The 20,750-nt window shown below is 33.0% G+C and overlaps 2 protein-coding genes across 9 annotated transcripts; one reads left to right on the plus strand and one right to left on the minus strand.

Moving 5' to 3' along the window:
• Positions 1-8,181: 8,181 nt before the first annotated feature.
• On the plus strand, positions 8,182-9,722 carry LOC145047559 (11S globulin seed storage protein 2-like). The gene is made up of 3 exons (XM_078995854.1): positions 8,182-8,501; positions 8,582-9,311; positions 9,395-9,722. Exons 1-3 carry the CDS (start codon positions 8,303-8,305, stop codon positions 9,546-9,548), a joined length of 1,083 nt encoding a protein of 360 aa, XP_078851980.1. The 5' UTR covers positions 8,182-8,302; the 3' UTR covers positions 9,549-9,722.
• A 931-nt stretch (positions 9,723-10,653) lies between these two features.
• LOC145047560 (putative LRR receptor-like serine/threonine-protein kinase At5g37450) lies at positions 10,654-13,300 on the minus strand. Of its 8 annotated transcripts, none has more exons than XR_013682277.1 (7): positions 13,018-13,259; positions 12,818-12,888; positions 11,649-11,723; positions 11,479-11,547; positions 11,217-11,304; positions 11,050-11,132; positions 10,654-10,956 (listed from the first exon to the last, which is right to left on the minus strand). XR_013682277.1 is itself a non-coding variant. In XM_078995856.1 (7 exons), coding segments are annotated over exons 2-6 (234 nt in total). In that variant the 5' UTR covers positions 12,820-12,892; positions 13,018-13,300; the 3' UTR covers positions 10,654-10,956; positions 11,050-11,116. The 8 variants fall into 8 exon arrangements, 2 of the variants coding, with proteins under 2 accessions (XP_078851982.1, XP_078851981.1); XR_013682276.1 differs by having other exon boundaries at positions 11,217-11,298; positions 13,018-13,258; XR_013682275.1 differs by having other exon boundaries at positions 11,234-11,304; positions 13,018-13,255.
• Between the last annotated feature and the right edge of the window lie 7,450 nt (positions 13,301-20,750).

Here is a 20,750-nt window from a genome sequence, read left to right on the forward strand (position 1 = left end):
CATAAAAGTCCTATTTATTTCATTTTGATTCAATTTAACAAAAAATTTTTTTTTTTTCTTTTAACAAGAAATGACATATTATCGTGTAAAACCAAATAATCGGGACTTTTATGTTCCAAAAGTAAAATTTTGGACTAAAATATAACTTTTTTGAAAATACTAGGACTTTTATGATAATTTTCTTTAAAATTTTGTTTATATTTCTTTTAATTTTAGCTTGTATAAATTAATATCTTACCACAAATTTTTTTTTCATTATCTCAATCATTTCAATTGTGTATAACTAGAACTGTTAGGAAAGAAATTATGGATCCAAATCATGAAACAATAGAAGCTACTTATAGAAATAGACAAATTTTTACTCAAAGAAATTATGAATAATACAAACGAAAAAAATGCAATGATGTTCGCAACGAAAAATGAAAATTAGTCTAGATAGTGAAATCTCCAACAACTACCACTGGTGTTTTGAACAATTTTAAACAGTATATTCAAAGAAATACAAAACTACATAATCATTGACTTCAAGCAAATTTGGTTGTACATATTTTAGATTTATTCGGACGCGATGAAGATGATAATTAAATATTATATGTAAGTTTTATTGTTTTAGTTATTAAATTTTAACTAGTGATAAACAAGAAAGTTTTTTATAACACACACATAAAAAAACATTTAAAAAAGTGCTAACACGTAAGACAATGAACGTTCTAAATTTTCATCGAAATGATGATCACCTTGAATTTATAACGATATATATATATATATATATATATATATATATATATATATATATATATATATATATATATATATATATATATATATATATATATAAAAGTTTTTTATAAGTTAACGAAGGAAAATTATTAACAATAATCATATTATATATACTATAGTGATAAACAAGAGAGTTTAGAAAGTTAATGGGTGAAAATGTGTAACAAACCGTTATTTCAAATCTATGTAATAGTGTAATTAGTAGTTCTTTTTGAAATAATAAAGAAAATTTTTATCATATTGGATATATTTACATAATTGACCCTCAAAATTTAAAATGTTAAATAATCTTAATCGGGATGAACCAAGTCATAGAGATTTTAACAATGATTTCAAAAATATAAAGAACTTCCAAAATCGAGTTATAACAAAGTAGTTATGACCAATCGTAGATCCGCAATAAATCCGACAAACGTTATTTCACGTAAAAAGTGAGTTTTTGATAAACTACTTTTAGCCTTAGTGACCTTAATGAAAGTTGTAGAACTCGTAAAAATAATGAACTTTCATATATTGAACATTTGAATCTGACTTCGTACGAAGAAGTTATGATTTTTCTAAAGTTCGAATTAGCGGTAGACAGTTAAAAACTCGAAATAAAGATCGAGTGAGTTTTAACCGAAACAACTAAAACGAGAATCGAAGGTCTCGTTAATACTAGTACAACGGTAAAAAGTCTAACGAAAACGGACATCGGATTGTATTATATATACTTCATATTATGCTAGTTAGGATGAAACCTTGGAATATTGAATATTTGCATGTATAATAGAGAAAACATAGATCCAATGTTTATAGGGTTGCATGTACACCATAGGAGTGTTAGAATGCTCAAAACCCATCACTGGTATCAGAGACTAGGCTTGTTTTCATTTATACTTGATGCAAATTGCTGAAAATTGAAGTTTATATGTTGTCTGGACAACTAACTCGACGAGTCCAGGGAGGGACTCGACAAGTCCATGCCTAAAATCATCCAACTCGTCGAGTTTGTTCATGCACTCGACGAGTTGGACCCCCTGACAGCATATCTTCGAGTTTTAAGGCTGGAATTGGTCTAGAATCATTACCTTAAACTGTTTTAGACTAATAAAACCTGTTTTTTGATGTGGTGATGATTATGGTAAACCAATTTCTAGGTTATTATCAAAATTTCAAGTTTTATGTGTGTTTATCTAATTCTTGAAACTGTTGATATGATTGTTCATACACTTATGAGTTTTGGTAGATCATAGGAATTATTTGCAAATTGTTTGTTAGTTAATTCTTGATCTAAATCTTTTAATGGATTCGATAATTTGTCTTCAAGTTATGGATTACACAATTGAAGAGTCTTTTTCATCATAAATTGTCTTACGAACTCCATAACTTGTCCTCAAGTTATGGATGTTCAAGAGTCTCTTCATTAAAGTTTTTAAAAAATTAATTAAACTCATAAGTTATGAAAATCCAAAAGTTTTTTAATTGTTCAAAACTTGCCGTCAAGTTTTGGAATTTGGAAAGTTTCCCCTCATGAATACTCTAATTCCAGGTTAAACCATTAGAATTCTAAAAGTTAAAATTCAACCCTTATACTATTATAATATTGATAGTTAATAGTTATATATATATATATATATATATATATATATATATATATATATATATATGTGTGTGTGTGTGTGTGTGTATAAGAACAAAGTTAGTCTTACCGTTAGTAGACCTCATTCACGAAGCCGGTTTATAAGGGGAGTATAATGTTATTGCCTATAAAATGACAGTTTAATGGGTGTCCACTCTCACCCACCGCTTCCTTGACTGGTGAAGGGTCATTAGCCAAACGGGTAGGACAAGACTCTAATTCTCCCTTCATTAAATGTATAATGATAAATACTAAGTAACTAAACACTTATAAATTCTCAATCTTAGTTACTTAGGAAAATGTGAATTTGGTGCTAACCCATGAAATTACACTTTTCACCTTGCTTAAGTCGTCAGTGGAGCGTGTGTGGTTAACCAGCACACTAACTTGGATTTAACAAGGTTGGCAAAGGGTGGCTTAAGGTTTATCATAGATCAGTGTAGCGCGTGTGGTTAACCGGCACATCGATAGGTGATAAATATTAAGGGTACCAAATATAGTTGCATAGTTATTCACACCTTGTTTGTGATCCTCGGCATCCTAGTCACAAACTTAAGATGGCACAATCGAGATTTAGAAATGCCATTGAAAAGTTAAATGAATCTCAAGATATCTAGGAGTTTCAAATCCAATTAAAACCTAATAATACATTTCGTTTTCATGGTGGAAATTGGTGAATCGTCATTCGACTACCTTCAAATATTTTATAGCTTGGATTACGACATCTCTCTTCCAAGTTATAAAATACTGTGTTGGGTCCTAGCCTTAATATCTCATATTAGGTGTTTTATTAAGGATTTAAATCAACTAACTTGAATTTCTCCCATTGTCTAGTTTAGACAATTATGATCTTCCCAAATCTCTTGGAACAAGCTTTCCTAATAAAGAAGATGTCCCGTGGTTGGATCATGGAAATCATACTTCACTTCCTCTACCTCCTCTAATTATTCTCCCTAACCCACAAGTTTAAGGTCACTCAAGCCCTAATGGCAGGCAAAATCTGTGTGTGCTCACATCTTGGAGATGAAGTCATATATAGACAGGCCAGGAGAGTTGGGTGTCAAAGTCTTCAGAAAGTTGGTCGTTGACAAGGTTCTTCAATCACTTCCTAAGTCACATAGTGAGTTCCTTTGGAACTACTATGTAACAGACTATGACATAACCCTTAATGATCTTACTTATTTGATTGATGTTGTTGAATCAACAATGATTTGGAGAACTGGTAAAGAAAATTTGATTGGAAGATCGACTTCCCAAACTTTCATGGACATTGACAATGGTAACATTGGAAATCCAGAAAAGCTTTCTCTTCCCACTGGAAAGGGATCGGCCATAGTCAACTCGGTTGGCCAAATGGTAAAGAGAAAGGCTAAGTCTGAGATTATCCTGTGTACCATTCACAAAGGGTCCATATGTTTCTATTGTCAAAGGAAGGGGAATTGGTTGTTGTAACGCCCGCATTTCTAGGCTAGACATTATCATTGATGTAATAGTCTAGGTTAACCCTTGTAACTCTTTTTGAAGTATTAATGATGAAATATTTGAGTATTATGTGTTATGTGTTTAATTGTGTGACTTAATTTAATTAAAAATAAAAATAAGCGTCAAAATGAAATGTTAGATAAAGCCGATATCTATGTATAATGTTGTAGTAGTTGAAACGAGGTTTCCGAATATATAAAGAATGCCAAAATCCGAGTTATAACGAAGAAGTTAGGACCTGTCGAAGTTTCACGGCAGAACCGGCAACGCTGAATGACGTAAAAAGTGAAATTTACGTTAGTGCAATATTTAGCATTAGTGATCTAAGCGAATGTTGTAGAGTTCCTTAAACCGAGAGCGTGCATAAAAAGAACGCCCAAATCTGACTTCGTATAAGGAAGTTATGATTTTTCGGAGTTTCGACTTAGCGGTATGCAGCCCGAATACTCGAAATAGAGATCGAGTGATATTTAGCCAAAAATTTCTAAATGAGAATTGAAGATCTCATTGATATATAAAAAGACAGACGAAAACGGAGTTCAGATGAAGGAGTTATGAATTTCGAACAGGGTTTTCCTGTCCCGACCTACTAAAAATAATATATAAGTAATATACTTATAATATATTAAAAATCAAGTCAAAATTAGCCAATGAAGTCTAAACGATAGTTGTAAAGCATAATATCACCTTCGCGCCGATATAAAGAACGTCGAAAACGGAGTTCGTATGCGAAAGTTATGAATTTCTGAAGTTCGGGCCGCGAAACCCCAAAACTGTCAGATACCACGATGTGGCAAGTCTTCTGATACCTCCGGGAGTCCCCCAGATGCAACTTGCGATGACGCATGCAGTGACGACCAAGCCCACGACGTGGAAAAAGGTGCCACGACGTGGCAAGGGCCAGTTTTGCCCAATAAATAGATTTGAAGGGTCATCCGTTTAGGGTTCCTCATTCTCTCATCTCTCACCCATATTACCTCGATTTACGTGCAAAGAAGTACCCCCGAAGCCCCGGTATCAATCCCGAGACCCGAACCAAGTCCCGAAGCCCGAAGATCCCGAGAAGAAAGGAGTTTTCGAGCCGAAGCTTTGCCCGCGAGAAACCGGTGTGTGAAGTGATCCCGGTTTCACCGAAGAATACTACTTCTACAAGCCGTAGTGTTGTCCGATCATCTTCTGATCAAGTGAGTGTGTAGTTACTTTCTTCTAACGCATAATTATGAATTATTTTATACGAAATATGTTTTATGTGTATATTTTGTGCTATATGTGTGAATGTATATTCACTTTCTTTTATCTCATAGATATGATTTATCCTCTATGAAATATGTGTTATGTGTATGTGTCTCATCTGTTGTTTTGGAATATGTATTGAATGAGAATGCTATATAGGTTTTAAACTATGTATAAAAATATATATTTTTATCTACTAATATGTCGGGTAGAACATGGGTAGATAGTTGACGTGTGATAAACAGATGACAGGCCTCGATGTTGTTTTTGATTCAGTCATCTAGCGGAGTTTAGATGACGACCACAGACTTTTCTAGACAGTCCTGTGGAACGCTAGCAGGTTCTCCACCCGTAGGTGTTAATGAACTTGGGTGTTCATTCGTTGTACTCCATCCCCCTCATGATTGCCTTATTTGACATATATTACTGGGAAACCCCCGAATGCATGTGTTGTCACCCCGATGAAATATTCTAAGACTAGGTCTCTTGTGTTAGTTGTTTTACGGACGTAAAGTGAGAATAACGGGAATGGGTAATTGGGTTATTGTTGGTTGTTGGAATTAAATATAATTATTTATTGTGGGTTGAAAACCCTATATGCTCACCAGGCTCCCAAGCCTGACCCACTCAGTTTTATTTGTATTACAGGAAGTGGCGCAAGGGCATAAGATGGATGAATCATCAAGTTGTTTTGTTTACAAGTTTGTATATGTATATATTTGTCGAATGACTTGTAATGTTATCGTTTATGCTTTATGGTCTGTATCGGAACATGACATCCCGAGTTTTGATCATATAATGAAAAATACATTTCTTTAAGAAATGCTTTGGTAAATCTTATTTTATCATACTTTGTTTTTGGGAACAAATTCCGCAACTCTTTCAAATCAAAAGGATTTACTCTGAAATTATTTTAAAAGCATAAATGAAAATCAGTCTTTTCTGGCCGTGATTTTGGGGATGTCACAGTTGCGAAGCTGCTCTATTTACCTGAAAGTTCATTAGGATGGTAAAAGTCAAAGTTTGACTCTACTTCGGGTAAAGTCCACTATCTAACTCAATTAAGTTCCTATTTGAGATTCTTATACATAAAGTGACTAGATCACATGTTGATGTTTTAAGAATCAAAGAAAAGAGGAAACTTAAAGGAAGAATATGTTGATTCTGGTTGGGAAGATGGATTTCGATCGCATGATTCGGTGATCAGAATTTTGAGCGGTTGCTTAAGAGTTATGATATTTTGCTTAGGAATAGATAACAACAAGTTTTCATATGCATTTGCATTGTAAGGATAAGTTTTTCGCAAGTTTTTAAAATAAAATGAAAAAAAGTTTTAATTTTATTTATTTTAAAATTCATTACAATGGCATTTGTGAAAAAATTGTTGTTTATATGATTCCATTGATAGCAATATTGGAAAATAGATTTGATTTTTTCTTTTGTGGTAGTGTCTAAATTTACCAAAATAAGGAAAGACTCTCATCACCCAAGTTTCAATTGGACCGAAACTTGGAATCATGCAAGTTGTATTGTATGATGAATGAGAATTTTCATCTTTGAAAAATTAAGACTAATTCCTTGTTCACATGTACATGTGAGTCACGTGAAGGATTAAGGGATCGAGTACACATTCTTGTGCACTGGTCAACGTCCACCACAAAAGATCGATAAGACTACTTGTAATGCTCGTAGATACGGGCTAGTCAATTTATAACCAATATTACCTCCTTCCATAATGACTAAACTTTGTCTCCTTAAGTCCCAAAGCCTTACACAATCGACTTCCGGCCCACAACCCAAAAATGGCAGGAAACAAGATCTTACACCCACCTTCTTTCTCTCTCTCTCTCTCTCTCTCTCTCTCTCTCTCTCTCTCTCTCTCTCTCTCAAACCGAAAACACACACCAAAACCAACCCATGCAGAAACCAAACCCAAATGGGTTTTAAGCCGAAAAACCAATTTTCTATTGTTTGGTTCAGTTTTAGCCACAAACCGACTTGTGCTCATCTATAGAAATAGCTACTATCTGATAATATACTACTGATTATGCTTAGAGAAACCTAAAACCAAAAAGAGAAAAAATTAGAGGTCTACTCTTTAACACTTCTTTACCATTAAAAAATGTATCTTTCCGAAACCTACGTTTAACCTTTAGAAACTCCCTTAGAAACGACAAATTTAAATCCTCGCCAATATACAACTACCATCACCACCTTTTCCTCAATCTATTTATAGTGGTTGACTAATACGAACGAGTTAAGTGGCGGTAATGGAGCAGAGGGTTTGTCGTTTTCATTCACTAATGATGTGTAGAGAGATATGAAGGTTGCTTAAAATAAAAAAGATATCATATAGTAGAGAAACGAATGGTGGCATTTGGTGGTCTTAAAATGACAAAAGGGTGGTGTGTGGTGGTGTGGTTATGTTGGTCAACGACAAAGCTGAATGACGATGAAGGTAGTTGTGTTTGGTTAGCGCAACTTTAAAAAAGAGACATGAAGAAGGAAGATGAGGGGTCTTGGTGCTTTTCGATGTAGGTTAGGTTTTAGGGAAAAGAAGAAGAGAGAATAAGGTGAACTGTGTTAGGGTTAACACCTTGTTCTCGAGATTTAGCAACAAAAAGAAAAGAAAAGAAAGAGAAAGAATACATAGAGAAAAAAAGAAGAAAGAAGAAAGGGAAAAAAATATATTTTATGTTCCTGAGTTAAAAGGAAAGTTGACCTTTCAATTCATCTCATTAAAAACTTAGGAACAACGATTTTTTTTTCACTTTCATCCATGTCCCTTCATTTCCTTCGTTAAGTTGAGCTCGAAAACAAGGTCTTAGAGAGGGAGACACTTGAACATGAGAAAGAGATGCGAGAGGCGGAACAGGGAGTGGTTGGAGCATTTGTATTTTTAAATAATTAAAACAATTAATAAATAGAAAATCAATATAATAAGTATAACTAGTTTGAATGAGTGACCATAAGGACTTGGTTGCAAATATTTTTGTCAAAAGGACTAAAGCCGCTAAAGACTGTGAAGTTTTTCCGTTTAATCTTTAGTATAAAAACTCATGTATGTACCACTCCCCTGCGTGCAACGAAAAATATCCTACATTTTCATTGTAGAACGGAATCAAACCTTTACATTCTCGATACATATATTTAGCAAATCTCCCATTTTTGACATCAAAAAGAAACATGGAGATGAAATTGGTGGCGGAGGCGGCGGACGAGACGGCCTATGAGGGTGACGGTGGAGGTTACTATTCATGGTCAACTTCCAAATCTCCATTGTTGAAGGATTCAAAGCTTGGTGCCGGCAAGCTTCTCCTCCACCCTCTTGGATTCGCTCTTCCTCACTATGCTGATTCCTCCAAATTCGGTTATGTTCTTCAAGGTACGTACGTATATATACCGTCGACGTAATTTTGATAATCAATGACTAGCTATGAATCTATATATCCTTCATGTATACAGGTGTGTGCACGGTTGGATTGGTGGCACCTAACAGTACGGAAGAAACAGTCGTAGTGATCAAGAAAGGGGATGTAATTCCACTGCCAAGTGGGGTGGTGTCATGGTGGTTCAACGGTGGTGAAACCGATATGACCATTGTATTCATCGGTGAAACTACCAAAGCTCAAATCCCAGGTCAATTCACCTACTTTTTCATGGCTGGAGTTCTAGGGATTCTACGCGGATTCCAATCAGATGTTGTTGCTAAAGTCTTCGGCCTGAGCAACAAGGAAGCTGAAGATATTGCAACAAGCCAACCAGACGCTCTGATTGTTAAACTGAAGGATGGAATTGAGTTTCCCAATGCAAGTGAAGACGTTAAGGAGAAACTATATGGAGCCATTGATACTCCGGAACCGGAAGCGGGTGTAGTTGTGAAGGGCGGTGGAATCATCAATTCCTTGACGGAAAAAGATTTTCCGATGCTTGTTGGGATGGGTTTGAGTGCAAGATTTGTGAGACTGAAAGGTAAGGCTATCTTGGCACCAACCTATGTGGCAGACGGGTCGGTTCAATCCATTTATGTCGCCAAGGGAAGTGGTCGGATCCAGGTCGTGGGTGGTGATGGAACTCCTAGTTTTGATGATGAAGTGGGAGAAGGGGAATTGATGGTTGTTCCTCAATTCTTTGCTGTTACTGTGATTGCAGATGAGTTTGGAATGGAGCTTTTCTCGATCACAAATACCTCCAAGTGAGTCATATTTTATATATTCACTCGTTAATTAAATTGATTTAGCATCAAATTCTTTGTTCACAATTTGAGTGTTTTTACAGGCCTGTTTTCGAGCAACTAGCTGGAAAAGTGTCGGTTTGGAAGGCATTATCACCTGTGGTTTTACAATCTGCTTTGAATATCAGTCCTCAACTGGATAAAATTTTCAGGTCGAAGAACACCGAAAGTTTGATGATTATACCTCCAAGATCTTAAGAAATATGGCTGGTGTAATTAAGGCCAACGTTGTTGTGGTTTGAATTAATGTTAATTAATAGAAAACTAAATGTGTGTACTTCAATTTTCTGATTTTAAACTTTATTGTTCCAGTTGTTTGTATAATTGTATTTGGTATTTGGTTATCAATCGTATCTCTTATGTTAGTGTTTATGCTTTTGGGAGATCGGATCTTATTCAACATAACGTGTATTAAAATTAAAATATATCAATATATCAATTCAACCGAGAAGTGCATTGGGAAAGAACATAATACGATACAAGGATAATATTTATAATTTATTTAAATAATATAAAAGCTTATTTGACTTTGAATACATTATTAGATAAAATTAGATAAAAATCTAAAACGTACAGAATGGTGATTCTATTTCCATTATTTTGTCGACTAAATATTTAAACAAAATAATATATTGCCACTCACATGGATATTGTTGTTCAATTTGAATCAAATTAATCAATTAAATATTCAATAAAGAAAAGACAAGAGTAAGAATAATTTAAGAGAAGGAGAAAGAGGGAGCGAATGTTAAGGTTTGTTTTTCCAGTTTTTATCCACTTATGTGAATTAGTTGATCAAATTAATGTAAGCAAAAATAAGTCTTGCAAGAAGTCCGTTAATTTATTGAAATACACGAGACTAGGTATTATTTTAAATTTTTTATTATTACCCATTCCTTGAAATTGGTTTAAATTTACCTGCAGAATATAAAAGTCACTACTACAAAAAGAGCATTACCAACGGCCAAAACCGTCGGTAAACCGTCACTAATACTCTTTACTAATGGAATTATAACAGACCAAAATCCGTCGGTATATTCTTGTCGCTAACTGTTTGTAACTGATTTCCGACAGCTACAACAAAATTTTAGCAACGGATTTTTCTGTCGGTAACTAATAACGGATCACCGACGGAAATATTTTTGCAACAGATTACAGACGGAATATGTTTCCAACAGATTACCGACGGAATAATTTACTAACTGATTACCGACGGAATCTCAAAATAGCTTAGTAACGGATTACTGACAGATTTTTTAACAGATTAGCAACGGATTTTGGCATTATGAAAAAAAATTATAAATTCATGAAAAAATTAAAAATAATTACATATTCAACACATAAATTTTTTAAAACATATCTATATTTTAAAACCAACAAATATAAAATTAAAAGGTTTTTAAACATAAATAATAGGTAATTCTAAACAACTCTCATGCACAAAGATGTAATAAAACACACAAAAGTCAGAAAAATCTAATATAAACTTTTTTTAACACAAATGATAAGTAATTGTAAACCACTGTCGGATAAGATTCAGAGATTCAATTCCTGCCGTTTCTGAAAATGGATGCCCAAAAACAAGCCAATCTTTTTCTAAAAGCACCTGTATAAAAGCAAAAATTAAAATTTATATCCTATTTACATGAAAGGTAACCGTCACTAATTAAAATATTTGAGAAGAGTATGATGAAACAACCTCGATGTAGCATCAAATGGAAAAATACCATTTTTCCCACCAGCTTCAACAACCATGTTGCATCATGTCATCCTTTCTTCCATCTAAACAATAAAAATGAGAATCAAAATTCGTAAAAAAAATAGTAACACATATCTGTATAATAAAAAATTCACTTTGTTGCATACATTGGTTAACAACTTACTGTTGGACTTTTGACAGTTGAACCAACAAACTTGGTAGAATTATAGCATTGTACTTCAGTTAAACCTAAATCTTGAAAGTACTATGCTTAGAAATGAGGTAACATAACACAAGCCTCTCATTTGAACCAATTTCAAGAAGAGGAAAAGTAACATAACACACTAATTACTGAAGGTCAATAAGGCAACAAAGTGATATATTTCATCCTAGAAATGAGGGACATTAAAAGAAAAGGAAAAAACTTACATATAGCTAAGATTCTTTATTCTGTTAAGATAAGGCACAACTCCTTGCAAGCTACAGTTTCTAAGGCTTCTGCAACACAAGTTCAAAACTTTCATTTATTTGTCTATTATAGAATCATTATCATTATATTGTATATGAAAAAAGCAGAGGATGTTCTGAATAGAACTTACAATTTCACTATTTTTGATAGATTTCCAAATGAAGCAGGAATTTCGGCTCCATCAAAGTGATTATTATCAAGTTGACTGAATGATAGGATCAACAAATAGATAAGCATTTATGATTTAACTAATTCATTATGATCTAAATATTATCTTACACTATCAGCATATTTGGGAAATTTCCAAATTCTGATGGAAGATAACCACATATATTGTTGTTGTTCAGAAGCCTATGAATAAATATGGCATAAAAAGTTTAGAGTTTGCTTTGATGCTAATATTTTAATGTAAACAACAACTTCCAATTATGCCCTTGGAAGGCAAGAGATTTGTGGGATAGGCATGACCTAACGGTGTGCAAAATCTTATAGAAATTAGGTTTTAAAGCACTATTTGCTGCAAATTCACATGCCATTTCTTAACCTTTTAATGTAAGCATTTGGCTTTGAAAAAAAGAAATTTGCATTTGAGATTTCGTATATGCCATTTCCAAATAGAACACAAAGGTTATAAACATGGGACTAGCATACACGTATAAACTTAGACAAGAAAAATCGAACTTTATGAAAACAAGATGCTAAACTAATGAGTCATGCAACATTAACCATAGTCGTTTGTTGTATAAACAAAGAAGCAAAAGGAAGGACTCAAAATCAGTTTGTTTGATAACGTAAAGCTATACAATTTGTATTGGATTTTCTCTATTGGTTCCTAAGGTTTTTTGTTTGTAGCTGATTAGGAAAATAATCTAGATAAGCACAGCGCCAGTTTTAGTTTTAATCTGAATGTTCCAATAACTACTAAAAAGGGGGATAAGAAAATGTATTCATGTCCATGTTTCTAAATACTTATCTACTGGACAGGAGTTGATAGGAAAATATATCTTTATATGATCATCCAAATCCTCTCGAATCAGTTATAAACAAACAATAACAAGATGTTCTTAAAACCAATTAACCTAAATTCAAACCACCACTGATCATGAACGGATAGGTAAGGATCAGAACAGAAATCTAAGTCAAAAACCATTAATAATGTCAATGAGGCAATACATCGAACACATTATGTGCACTTACAAACCACAAATAGAATCATCAACAAAGAAATAGAGAGAAAGGAGAGGAAGAGTCATATCGGATAATGAGAAAGAAATAGAGATATGGTAATAACCGTATTACATTTGACGTTTTCTCGTAGTGTCTCGAATCTTCTGAATACGGTACCCTCCTCTACCAATTACCTTCCCAATCTGACTTAAAACGGAAAAATAATCATGAAATCGAGGTCGATTGTTGTGAGTGGGTTTCATTTGTGCGATTTCGAACATAGTGCGAAAGAGCAAAAGGAAACGGAAAAACGATTTAGGGCAACATCATACCTGGATCGTGCAGTTAAGGGGGAAAACGAGAAGATAGAAGAGAGGAGGTCACGATGGTTGGTGATTGCAGAAGTGAGCGGCGATGGTTGGCGATAGCACAAGTAAGCGGCGATGCTTGCACACTTGTAACTGGTAACTGTGTGCGATGGTCGAAGCTCGACGGTCGAAAAGCGTATCTGGATCGTGAAGGCAGAAGGGTTACATTGGTTTCAAAATAAGGAATCAGATCGGGTTTTAAAATATGGTAGATTGGGTTAAATGGCTTAAGGCCTTGGGGGGTCAGTAGCCCATACAGAATAGGCATTCTAATTTCCGTTGCTAGTTCGTTATTAAATTTCGTCTCGAATCCGTTCCTAAATTCAGTCGGTCTTCCGTCGGAAAATTGTAACGACTTACCGACGGATGTTTATTCTGTCGCTAAATCGTTAGCAAACTGTTGGTAAAATCTTTGTACTCGGGTTTTCTTAATCCGTTGTTAACCTGTTGTAATTTCCGACGGATTTTTTCCGTCGCTAAAATTCTGTCGCTAATACCATTTTTTCTAGTAGTGAGTACATAGGTTTTTCTTACTACAATTTGGAAATGGTATAAGTATATAATATGATTTTAAAGAACGAAACCCTACCATAGAAATAGGGTTAAATACAAGAAAACTCTAACATATTAATTAACGTTCATTTACCTATTAAAAAAACATATTTTTATTCATTTACCTATTAGAGAATCATACTTTCATGTAACATCACAACTTTTAGGTATCATGTAATATATTAATGTGACAGTGATCATGTGTTTTAGTAAGTATAGCCCATTTTTAGTATATTCATTTTTGGTATATTGGTAATAAAGTGTTATGACATGCGATGACCAAACATGAACCACTTATAGACTTGTAATGTTTAATTATTGATGTGATGAATATATGTGATGTTTTGTACCATATTATGGATTGCAAGTTGAAGGCATTTCATGCATGTTCTATTTATAGCAAAATATTTATGTTATGAAATGTACAGATATCTAAATCTTAAATCCTAATTTGCACAAAGTTACAACCAACCATACAAATTGATAAGGAAAATATATTTTACATATAAGCTTTAATTATGATGTGATGAATATATGTGATGTTTTGTATCATATGACGGATTGCAAGTAGAATGAATTAAATAATGATAGTTATGTTATGATTTATCATGATTTAAGAACAAATACAAGGTTGAAAATTAAATAATGGAGGCTAAAGTTGTTGTGTATTATTTAGCCAAAAGGACAATAGCATTTATATCTCTTTTCACAAACATTAGGTGAAAAGTACATGATTTTTCAAAACAACCATCTATAACCATCTATTTTTAGTAGGTGTTGTGACATCGTTTATGTATCGACGCCCCTATGAAATACTCCATGAAAAATCTCTTCCCTTCTACAAAATCATCCCATGTTGCCCTATGAAATCCTTCCATACGAAATCTATTTATTTCCCTGTGACACCTACCTATGCATTATAAAACTTGACATCCATACAACGAAATATGACATTCCTACTATGCAATTTGACTTTCGTACTGCAAAATTTGACCTTTATACTTGAAATCTGACTTTGGTAATATAAATGGACCTATTAGAGAAACTTATATACAAAATTCTAGAATTTGTACTTATTTATGGTTAAAATTCAAAAGTCTTAAGAATCAACTATTCTTACAAAAAGGATTTTATCGAACATTACTTTTATTGTTGTTTGCATTGTATGGTCATGAGAGACAAAAAACAATGGTGAAACTCAATATAATATGGAAAATGTTAAGAACTATGGTGTATCATTGCCCATAAATATGAACTTTGATAGGTTGTTGCATTTGGTGTCCGTAAAGATAGATTTTGAAGACAGTTCCAATATCGGTTTGTCTTTCCAACATATCCTGATTTTCACCGTGTTATAGAAATTGTTGATGAGAGTGATGTGAGGTACCTTATATTTTATAAACATTATTTGTAATACCAAAAATGTGTAGACAGTGTAGGAGCTCCTCTTCATAGATCTACTGTAGTGAATCGATCATTAATTTGTTGGTGGAAACCTGTCTAGTACGTTTGACAGAAACCGATATAGTGGAAGAGAATTTGGTGGAAATCTATCACTTTTAGGGCAAAAAACAAAAATCAAGTATGTATTTTTATCTACCTTGTAGTTCCAAGGCATACTATATATAAAATACAAGTATAACTAAAAAAACGATATGGTGATACTTTAAAAATCATAAAATATGCAACGGAAGCAAATATACAAAACCATAATCCACAAGGATCATAAGTTCATAAATTTAATGCAACATAATAGAACTAAAAAGAGAAGATTGAATGGTAACTTTCTTTTATTGAGTCGATTCCTTCTACTCTCTTGGATGATTTAGAGACCAACCTAGAAATTCTCTAATATGGTAGCACCCCAAAATGGTGACCAAGGAAAATGACACGATACTCCTTTTTCTTGATGGTAAAAAGTGCAAACCCTAGTTGGAGAGGAAATGAATGTCGAGAGCAAGCAAGAACCGAGAGGGAGATGAGAGAAAATGGAAAGGGTGGTCGGTTTATGTATGGGATTAGGATAGGTTTAAAGGTTTTAAACCCCAATCTTTTGACTTGGTATAATTATCCCTTAATTTATCATCTCATGATAAATTAACAAACTATTTATAGAATTATCACTAAGTTGTTGTGACAATGAACATATTTTAAATATCTACAGGTGAGGATATTATACCATTGAACGAAATTTGGATTTAATTCTATTGATAAAAAACTTCCAAACAAATATCTATACAAGTTTTATGGAATGCCTAGACAACTATTTTGAAATTTTCTCCAATAACTTCATGATTGTCTTTCTCTTAAAGATCTTGGAGACCCTCATCGGTTTCTTAGTGTTGATATGATTTCAACTCAAATGAAACATTATTTCAAGAAATCAACTCGAAAAAAAAAAAGTTCTATTTTTGTTCTTCCATTAAATTCGAATACAAACATGTTACAAATAATGTTTCTAAAATTATTTGATTAAGCAACCTATTGAACTAGGTGTACCCGTATTTCCCCGCCCACGAACTATCATTTTTTTACTTTTACTTATTGCTTCTTCCAAATGAACATTATCTTCATATTCTTTTTAACATATATCACACTCGTAAGAGAGTATTTCAGATGATAACTTGAGGGATTTTGTTGTTGGGAATTCAATAAAACAAATTAAGCATTTCATACAAATGATAAACTAGATTTAGTAAAACACGCAAGATAAAACTGATAATTCTACAAACATAAAACTAAAAACTAAATACATTATGTGTTCGGTCAAAGTAACATGTGTTCACGAAAGAATGAGATACATGATTTTATTAACTTCAAAGAACAATTACAATTTCTCACAATGTTGCACATCACTTGAACTCTCAATCCAAAAGATTATCTCATGCTTACAAATTGCTCCAATGGATGTGCTTTAAGAATGATTGTCATCGTGAATGTGCTCACAAAAACTAGCGATAGACAATGGTTGGAATGTGTAGACCTATTTGTAGGAAATCATGGGAAACCTTAATTCTGATGGGTCGGACCATCCATAATTAGCATATGAACCAATCACGGGATGTTATTTAGATGCCTCCAGAACATTCAACCTTGAGGGATGTCCATCACCACCTTTCATGCACATAGGAACGCCAATGCCTCATCACATCATAGGAGAGCTTTTAGCTTGTTTTCGTCAGAATGACCATTCTCTTACCAAATGAGCATTCTCTCACCAATTAAGCACCTTTTCGCACCATAAGTACCTTTGCTCAAGTCATCACACCCCAAAATCTCTCACTTGAAGGCTTGAACAACGTAGTAACTATCCCTTTCAACTCTTCAACATTCCTCAACACCTGAGCTGCTAATTTTTGTAAGTATATCGGACCAACTATCGAACAAATATGATAATAATAGCAACCACTCGACTTATTCCTTCAAAATCAACCTTGAGATGACTTAATTGAATTGATCAAATGCTAAGCCACACTTCTTCATCTTTAGAGTCAACAACTTTCAAATCAAGAAAACCTTATTCATTGTTGAAGGTTTTTCGTACATATTAAATAGTGCATTGATCAAACCATGAGCAGTCTTCACATTAGCATTGTAAGCTACATTCTTTGTGGAATAATCTCACTAGGTTTTTTTCCGAAACAGGTTCAATGAATAAACTAATTACTTCACACTTATTTCATGGAGCAATGGAATCATCATAAGGATCAACAATGATCTCATTGCATCTACTTTTGAACTTAATTCTATAACTAGGGCTAGGGTACAACTCATCATTGCCAATTTACAACTCCAATCATGAGGTTTGATTTCAAAACACCATATTCCACCATTAGAGATGATGATTATTTATATGGCTTGAGCGACAATCTATTGAAAATCTAGAATACATTTTAAGTTAATTTATACCATATTTCATCATTGCCAATTTACAACTCAAATCATTCATATCTTTAACGACAATCTAATGAAAATCTAGAATACATCTTAAGTCAATAAATCCATTCAATTGAGTTATTGATTATAGATATTTGGATCTCTCCTAATATTTAGGGTTTGAAAACCCAAACTTCATAATTTGGTGATTCAACTACATAAGGAATTTTTGGTGTTGAATCATCACCTAATCTTTGATTCAATGCTCCATTAATCTAAAACTTCAATAATAAACCTAAAATTCATATTCTATTTTTTATTCAAAAATGATAACATGAGAGGGGTGAAAATAGAGATGGAGATTATATCTTCAAGTATCTCTAATGAAAGATTTTACTTAGATTCAACAACTTTTCCTTCAAACTTCTCACTAAACATTGTCCTCCTCTTAAAGTCGCCATGAGATTTCTTCTCCGCAAGCCCTCCATCGATCAACTTTAAAATGGGAAGACTGAAGAGAGTGAAAACTTAAAGTCACAGGTTTAAGAGTGTTGACAACTATAGTCAATTTGTCACGTATTTTCTAAACTAAGGATTTTGTTAACCTAGATGCTTGGTCAACATTTTATGTTGTAATCTAAACTCTATTTTTAAAAATTCTTTTCATTTTAGTCCCTAATTCAAGTTATGACCAAATAACTTCGATATTTTCAAATTTGGGTTTAATTTAATTCCTTTTATAATTATTTATATACGTATCATTATTATATTTATATGTTCAAAACAAATATTTTATTAAAAAGGACCAAAACTTATAGGACCGATTTGAGGATATTACATACCATCCCCCTTATCCATTCCACTTGTTGAAATCTCCGGCAACTTTCCATATATGGAACGAAAATCCTTTACTCCGGATACTGTCCAAATTTGTCGATAATCCTCCAGAATCAGTAGTGATAAATAAATATGTTGCATGTTTCAAATAGCAATCAGTAGTGATGAATAAATTTGTTGCATGTTTCAAAGAGCAAGATATTCTACTTATTTAAAATTGAAGTTGTGTGATTCAATGATTGAGAATTTGAAGGCTCCTTGGAGTTTACTATTGTATCAGATATAGTCCACTCCTTTTGAAAGCATGTTCTAGTTTGGATTCTGACTTTGCCACATCAGCACTTGATTCATCATCATTAGTGTCTTCTTTGAGGGTTCTTGATCAACTGAACCTTCTTCATCCCGCTTCACTCAATTATTCATAACTGGTTTTGGAGATCTATCTAGTCATCATCAAGACAAGTATCTTCCTTTTTCTTTTTTACCACCTAATGGGGATTTTTTTTATTTAAAATAACAGATGAAATACCCTGGTTCGTGAGATATGAAGATGTTGTAAGCTTATTTACTCTTGCCAACCTATAGAAAATAAATTAAGCCATTGAGCCATTAAATATTTCCATTCATGGCAACTAGAATTAGAAAGAGAAAAGAAAGAAACAAAAAGAAAAACATTGAATATATGATGCATGTATGTTGTGCAACATCTACCTATCGTCCTTTCTGTATTAAGTCAAAAGAAACACCTATTTATCCCTTCACATATTGAAGCCTCAACTTAAGTGTACACATCTAATGTAACGCCTAAGGATACAACAGTTGGATCTCGTAACTTATGGATCACCCAACCTCCTTTAAAGGAGATTAGGTTAAACTACTAAAACGTACTCTACTAATTTTTAAAACTCAAAGCATATGTTTATTTCATGATTGACTATCCTTTAAATAGGGGTAAACAAAAGATGCCAATAAGGAAACAAAAACTCTAAATTCGACTTAAATACTAAACGATCCTAATTACCAAATTTAAAACGGAAGATCCTAATTACCAAATTTAAAAACAGAAATATGATAGTTTCCTTATTAATTATCGACTAACTTGAGGATTTATCAAGTATGATTCATAACATTTAACTAATCTACAAATTCCAAAAGTAAGGCTTCCCCCGTATATTTAGCTATTGGTAAAACTCTAACCTCACTATTTTTTTTACTCTAGCCAATATTGGTTTAAGCATTTCAGCTGAATACTCTTCACTTTTATTGTAAAAACAAGTACCATTATATCTTCCATACGAAAAGTCATTATAAAGTCATTATATTTGTTTGTTATATCAAATCAATTGGACATAAAGTCATTATACTTGTCTACTATATAAAATCAATTATGCTCTTAAAAAATACACTACACCTTACTGATCTTAGAGCATGATCAAGCATGATGCCTCAAAGGCAGAAAGAATCAACCAAAGAGAATGTTTAAAATGAGAAGTTGAAAGAAAAGTATATGACACGGAGGTGTGTATGGTTTGTATGGGGTACCCTTGTTTGGTTATCATTGATTCACTAATGCATGAAGCAACTGCAACATTCACATCGACATCAGAAATCAAAATAATTTTTCAAATTAAGGATTAAACATAAAAGTATCATAATCAATACAAGTATATTTAGATTTTTAACATGATAACTATTGGAGACCGACTCACAATTAGATGTAAATTGCATTGAATATTTATTATTATCTATTCCTAAAACAGTGGTTGTATTTCCTTGTACTTCTTACTGCAACAATATTACAACAATATTAAAATTAAGTCAAACGATCGTCACCTGTGAACGTGACAAACATCAAATGCAGTAGGCTTAATTTATAATATCTAACAACTTTTAATAAAAATACGAATTTATACTTCAAAATGTATAAATAATAAGATAATCCAAAAGTGCACGTCAACAAAGAACACCTAAATCTCACTTTTTATGAAGAAGTTAATCGCATCCGATACAACTGTATGTGACACTGAATATCGAAATAAAGAACAATTACTTGTTAGACAAAACAATATAAACAAGAGTTGAAGATCTCGTAAATATGAATCCGTCCATATAAAGACAGTCAAGAATGGTGTTCGTATGAATGAGTTATGATTTTAGTAATGCAGTCTCTATAAAAATATGAATTTAAAATAGAGTGAGAATTAGTTGTTAAGATCTAAAGTAAAGTTGTAGTACTCGGAAATACATACGCTTGGATATAAATAACGTAATGTTAGAGCTCATATGCAAAATATACGATTTTTCGAAGATTTGGAAAAATACTCGATAAAAATGATGACTTGGCGGCCCAAGAGCATGCCATGTGGCAAATCGTGAATGCTTGGAACCAGTTCACCACGACGTGGCAAACTAATAGACACGATGTGGCGAGT

Source organism: Lactuca saligna, chromosome 5 (assembly GCF_052625555.1).
Source record: "Lactuca saligna cultivar CGN05327 chromosome 5, ASM5262555v1, whole genome shotgun sequence".
Classification (NCBI taxonomy): domain Eukaryota; kingdom Viridiplantae; phylum Streptophyta; class Magnoliopsida; order Asterales; family Asteraceae; genus Lactuca; species Lactuca saligna.

What these genes read in the sequence shown, in the direction of transcription:
- LOC145047559 (XM_078995854.1), top strand. Translation starts at nt 8,303, where the DNA reads ATGGAGATGAAATTGGTGGCGGAGGCGGCGGACGAGACGGCCTATGAG. An exon ending in ATTCGGTTATGTTCTTCAAG is followed by an intron (nt 8,502 to 8,581) that starts GTACGTACGTAT and finishes TCATGTATACAG; the next exon opens with GTGTGTGCACGGTTGGATTG. An exon ending in TCGATCACAAATACCTCCAA is followed by an intron (nt 9,312 to 9,394) that starts GTGAGTCATATT and finishes GTGTTTTTACAG; the next exon opens with GCCTGTTTTCGAGCAACTAG.
- LOC145047560 (XM_078995856.1), bottom strand. An exon ending in TTCCCAAATATGCTGATAGT is followed by an intron (nt 11,724 to 11,797) that starts GTAAGATAATAT and finishes CCTATCATTCAG; the next exon opens with TCAACTTGATAATAATCACT. An exon ending in CTATCAAAAATAGTGAAATT is followed by an intron (nt 11,548 to 11,648) that starts GTAAGTTCTATT and finishes CTTGTGTTGCAG; the next exon opens with AAGCCTTAGAAACTGTAGCT.